At 38.5% G+C, this 6,258-nt stretch overlaps 1 protein-coding gene across 1 annotated transcript; it reads left to right on the top strand.

The window, feature by feature from the left end:
- Positions 1 to 265: 265 nt before the first annotated feature.
- On the top strand, positions 266 to 5,343 carry LOC118323477 (guanine nucleotide-binding protein G(o) subunit alpha-like; the record flags this gene model as incomplete). The annotated part of the gene is given in 6 exon segments (XM_035655451.1): positions 266 to 458; positions 992 to 1,127; positions 1,240 to 1,331; positions 1,414 to 1,506; positions 2,395 to 2,555; positions 5,215 to 5,343. Coding segments are annotated over 6 exon segments (650 nt in total), but the record flags the coding sequence as incomplete, so codon positions are not given.
- Between the last annotated feature and the right edge of the window lie 915 nt (positions 5,344 to 6,258).

Raw genomic sequence — 6,258 nt, 5'->3', positions numbered from 1 at the left:
AGGGGAAGCTTATATGTTATTAAAAAGAGAAAGAGGACCATATGTTGATAGTTTTAACCGCCTTTTTGCTGTTGGAGCCAGAAAATCAAATTAATATAACGCACAACTTCACGGAGAAAAAGTACAAAATTAGGTTTTTTACTGTTGAATTTACATTTATGAATAACAGAATGAATACATTTATAATGAAGTACACGTTTTCCATTCTTTGACTTCTATAAAAGCAATAAGGCAAAGCTTAATGACTCAACACCTTTTGACGTCACATGATGTCAGCACACGCGCGCCCCTCGAGCACGCTGGCTCGGAAGCAGCACACGTGCCCCTAATGAAGCAAATTGGCTCTTCTGTTTCTTGTTGTTCGGTAGCAGGTTAGGGCTGTGAGTCCAACGACACCGACGCGCAGAGCCAAGGCAGAGATGTTTTGCTGTCTCAATACACTGCCAGGCCCACTGCAGGTAGTAGTTTGACTGAAGATAATTTAAAAATGGCGATGTTTTGCTCCCTTTGACGCCATAAAGCGAGCGCTGCGCCCTAAGTTTTAGTCAAAATCAAAAGTCGCCTCCAAATGTGTAAGATTTCGTTGTCAGTCAGTGTGAATTGTCGCATACAGAATATATTCAGTCAGTTAAAGTCAAAGAAAAACAGCCACACATTATCTGGTGTTGTGTGACTGTTTACAAGTTAATTTGATGTGCATTTGTCACCAAAGTAAAAACCATTATGTGAGAGAAATACACCACTGGGTTCTTTTAAGCTACTTCACATTATAACAAACCTGATATTAAAATCACTTTGTCGCAGGCCAGTTCTAAATTACACTTCTATGATTGACTGCTGAAGATTTTTCCTCTTAGGAAAATGTGCTTAATGTTAAAGAGAAATGTCGTAAAACGCATCCCAGTTCTGTGTAGTCACATAGGAATAATAAGTGGAAGTTTTGCTGTCAGAGAGCTTCCAGGTTGCATGTGAAAACTGAATTCCTCCGTAGATCTGCATGGCAATGTGCCTTCACCAGGATATTACAGAAGAGGGTAAAAAGGCGAAACTCCAGAGCTGTAAAATAGAGCAAGACCTTTGCGAACATGCCAGGACTGAGATGAATGTGGTGAAAATCCTCATGCTTGGTAGGTTTAAACCACATTAATGTAAATGCTTTTTTTTTAAATCCGGCTTCACTGAAGTGTTGAATTTGTCATTTAAAAGAGAAAATATTTCTCTTTTTGTTTTGTGTGTCAGGAGCTGCAGAGAGTGGAAAGACCACACTGATCAAACAGATTAAGATAATCCACAGTCAGGGCTTCTCCAAACAAGAGCTCATCAGTTTCAAGGTATTGGACAGCTGTAAAGCAGAGGCAATGTTAAAGTTATCTGAGACAAATGTTGACGTGTTGATTGTGGTTCCCTCCACAGCCTGCAGTACTAGACAACCTGCTGACCTCCATGAAGTTTGTGCTTCGAGGAATGGGGATGCTGAGGATTAACCTCGCTAACAAGAAGAACAAGGTGACGAGAGATGATACAGCTTCCTGTGAAGGTTTTAGAAAGTGAAATTTTATCATTGCAGTCCCTCTATAGCACGCTAGATGTCAGTCTTCATCTGCAGTAGATAGGATTCATGGAGTGGTGGAATGTACAATATTTGAGTCTTTTCTTTTCATGCCGCTTTCTACTACTACTGTAAAACTAAATATTGTACTTCTTACTTCACTACATTTATCTGACTGTTACTTTAAGCGTTAAGATTTTAAATACAACACATACAAAGAGTTATAAAATACAAGGCTTTGTTTCAAATGAAACTAGCAAACTAGAAGTACAAGAGCAAATAGAATGATTAATCAATTGGTTGATTGACAGAAAATGAATTGGCACCTATTTTGATCATTGTTTAAATGTATTTTTTCATGCAGAAACATTTGATATTTCCAGCTCCAGAAATGTAAAGATTTGTTTCTTTTTTCAGAGTTTTTACAAACAAATCAATGAATGAATGCAGAAAATAATCAGCAGATTCAAATATCCATGTAATATCCAATCCATATTATTAAAATAATTATTAGTTGCAAGCCTCTACAATATAGTTAAACATGTAATTTTACTTTTTAGTAAATTTTTCTGATAATATCTAATAATACTTTTACTTAAGTAATGTTTTCGATGTAGGACTTTTGTGTTTTTAAAATTCACTGTCAGTACTTTTACTGAAGGATTTGAATACTTCCTCCACCACTGGATTGGTGACCATAATATTTCCTGTTGCAAGGCACAACGTATTGATCCGTTTATACCTTCACCCGCCACAATCTGCAGTGCGTTACACGTTGAGAAAACCTCATTTACTCTTTTACTTCAAATATAATGATATCTAATATTTTGTCCCATTTACTGTAGATGCACGCCCGCTCCATCCTGTCCTGCAGTCAGTGTTTGGCGGACGACCAGGAGCTGCTTCCTTTTGTGGCTCACGCTTTCTGCGCGCTGTGGGCCGACCAAGGGGTGCGAGCAGCTGCCACCAGAGGTTACGAGTTCGAGCTGAATGACTCTGCACTCTAGTGAGTAGAGTGACCTTAAATGATCCATGTTGCACAACGCTGCCCAATTATGACTGGCGTTGCAAATGTCAGGGGAAATTGCCCAGTAAGCAGCGTGTCGTCACATCTTATCAATACAGAGCAACCGTAAAGCAAGTGCTCAGAATAACTCATCTTCAGGAAATGATTCCTGTGACATTTGTGGATTGGGAGGCTTAATTGGGACCAAATTAAAAAGCAATGTTTGCAGATATCCAGGAAGGAGGGAATTAGGGTGGAGCACATAAAACAGACATGATTAAAGACCCAGTTTTCTTTAATGAGTAAGAAATGAAACAGCATTACATGTGTGAAGCTGTATTGCATTAGCTTTCAACTTAAAGCTTTTGATTTAACTGTAGTTTACTACTATACCTCACTGCAAATGATCTCCGTGTATCATGAAACACAAATTATTGGAATACAACCTCCATTTTGTATTTATCTGGGCAGAACTGGTTGTCCTTCAGCAATTGTGCCCTTTCAGTTGTTCATCAAAAAAAAGGTACTCTGCATAGATCATTTGCTGAGTGTGTGTTGCATCATCAGCTGAAGTGTGGATCATTAACTGAAGTGTGGAATACATTGTGATAAATGCCGTTGTTGTTTTGAACTCTGTTTCATGCCGACTATGAGGTGAAGTGCATTTTTTTTTTTTATCACATCACCAATATACGTTACCCCCTTTTTGAATTTTAAACACTTTTCTATCCAAGTGAAATATGTGTGTGTGAGTGTAGAGGGGGTTTATAATGCAGCACCATCAACAAGAATGCGTGCAGTAAGATGTGTGGCTCCCAGTCTTAATCAAATAGAAAGCTCAATGCATGGTCCATGGGGTTTTTCTTCCTTTTTCTTCTGGGAGATGTAGGGAAATACATGATAGATATCGGCATGTTAAGGTAGCTCAAAGTAACACTATATATCAGTGAAGACATTGCACCGACAGAGAATCCAGACAGCAGCTGTGTCCCGTACCTCCCCGTGAAAATGGGGAGACCTCCGTCTGCTTTTAATTGGATTTATTTGATGAACTACTCGTGTTGCTCATATTAAGATGCCTCACTTGGTAACAACAGTGCAAAATATTGTAAGGTGACCAGTAATGGCAGTAGCTTATAGTTTTGAATTTTTTTTCAGTAAGTTTTATATTTAAATAAACTTCAAATAAATGTACTGAGTACAAGTTCTTATCTCTGAGGCAACAGAGAGGAGACCTGCCAAGTTAAAACTTACTTCAGCTGGCCAGGCTGACACAACTGAAGAAGTGACAGCTTCATTATCGGAACTCAATAAGGTTGGAGCTGTAGGATGATATAAAAACTCAGCTTGCTCTCTTTCAGTCTTCTCACTCTGCTGGACCCCACATTGATTTCTCCCTCCAGAAATATTGGATTCGACTTGAGTCGTGACACACTTGACTTTCCCTGAACCCGAAGGCACCTGGACGTGTAAAATGACTTCTCGGACATGAGCTTTGACATGAACTGAACTGTTAATGTTTCTAAAAAGAAATTTGCGGGTACAGGAAGTTAACTATCGATGTGACCTGCGTGTCTTTAGAAATCCATTCTAATAACTCACACAAGCTTTATTAGTGCTGAGAGATGGAAACAGTCAAAATGACACTGGGCAGGAAGAATTGCATGAAAATGCGATGAAAAGAGATAAATCAAGTTTTGTGTTTTTAAAAAGATTGTTAAAGTATGTTTGAGAAAATATATTTATATCAGAGCCGATGCAAGGCAGCACATTTACATGTGTGCGCACAGTATGTAACTTTGTTCAGAGCCAAGGCTTCATGAATATAGCTCATTACAAATTAAACAACTGGGTTTAACATTTTCACCCATATATCGATGGTATAAAGCTATTGTTAAAAAGTTGTGTATTCTGCAGCAACATGACCCCTACAGCCCAGGTAATAGCACATATCGGTGCTTTTGATGGCATATGTGAGTGTACTAGGTCAAATTTAAAAGAGCACACTGCCAAGTTAGCGTTGCCCTTCTATAACACTGTCAGACTCATGATGGACACTTGAAAACCTTTTTTTGAATCCTGCAGCAGAACCAGAGATCATATTTTTTTACTCCACACTTTATTTTTCCATGTCAAAGCCTGGCGTCTACAATACAGCTTGACATCCTGGTATGACCTGCTAATAGGGGCTAGCATAGCATTAGCCTCAAGCAGACATGGGGAGTGGGCTATAGAGGTCTGTAAGCTCACTTCTGTCTAACTACACCCCCCCAGATTCTTTACATTTTCACCCCCAACCGGCACTGACTCAAGACTTCGCTCAGCTCCCTCTAGATTTGTTAAAAATGCTAAAATTGTTTTATACAACTAAGATTAAATATTACAAACAGCTCTGTATAACTACAATTTACTGCCTCATAAACTTGAATCAACACCTCCTGAATCACTGAACACGCTAAGTTTCAACCAAAAATTGGCTATTAACCCCTCGTGGAGGTAGGATTTGTTGTAAGGCTGTTGTATTAGAACGGATTAGTTGGAGCGTGTATCAAATAAACTGACAACTTGGTTTAAATTTCATTAAACTAAGTTGTAAAACCTAAAAGAACATTCTCATCAGTTAGTGATGTTTGTTTTTCTCTTCCTATTCCCCTCCCAGTTTCTTTGAGAACATGAATCGAATCATCGCTCCCAAATACGTTCCCACCGAGACAGACGTTCTGAGAGTGAGAGTGAGGACGTGTGGAATCGTTGAGACGCAGTTTCAACTTAATGAAATGATCTTTCGGTAAGATTTATTAATCTGGCAGAGCAAATTCAGCTGTGGTTGCAACATGATACAACGCTGTGCACAGATATGCTAACATAACGCTGAGTTCATAAAAGTAAAGACTTTAATGATTCACATTTGGCTCACTGAAAGCTCCCTGAAAATCTTATTATACGCTTATTGTTAGAGAGACAATTGAATCCTGGATATGCGTGGTTAATATTAAAAGAATATTTCACCTTCATTGACTTTCAAGGGACAATTGAACTGTTTGCATCCTCTACCTTCACATAAACAGTCAAACTAGTGATGGACAATGAAGCGTCCTATTATCTTAAACACTTAAACCAATTCTAATGAAGAAATCTTGATTATAAACCTGAAAACAACATTTAAGCGATCAGATAGACATCGCTGCATCCACCGCTCACTGCACACACACTTACACATGCAGTTTAACACAGTATTCAACACTCGAGATGCATTTATTATATCTTGTAAGATAGAAATGTGCTGTATAATGTGTGTAGGTACTACTGGTACTACAAGAGGTGTTGATTGTTTAGCAGATGTGTGGATTGTTAGTTTTAAAGGTTTCTGACAACTAGTTGCAGTAGAGAGCGATGTTTTGATGATGGTTTGCCGTATTCTGTTCCATGTTCTTGCAGCGTGTGCACAAAGATGCACATTAGGCATGGGATGATATGAAAATTTCATGTCACAATTGGCCAAAATAAAAAAATATACTTCATACTTCTAAAATGGAACTAAAATCATGTTACCTTACATTTTGTTAAACACATATCTATTGCATCATAGATGGGCACCTCATCTCCCTGTTTTTTATTTTGGAATCTATATCCTATTTCCACAAATCTGGTTTACGTTGTTTTTGTGGGGATACAACGGGCAAGCCGAGCCTTCAGCCATGGT

Source organism: Morone saxatilis, unplaced genomic scaffold, assembly GCF_004916995.1.
Source record: "Morone saxatilis isolate NCDOM2014 unplaced genomic scaffold, NCSU_SB_2.0 Contig14, whole genome shotgun sequence".
NCBI classification, from domain to species: Eukaryota; Metazoa; Chordata; class Actinopteri; family Moronidae; genus Morone; species Morone saxatilis.
Note: the sequence above shows the minus strand (reverse complement) of the source record. Positions and strands in the feature narration are given on the sequence as shown.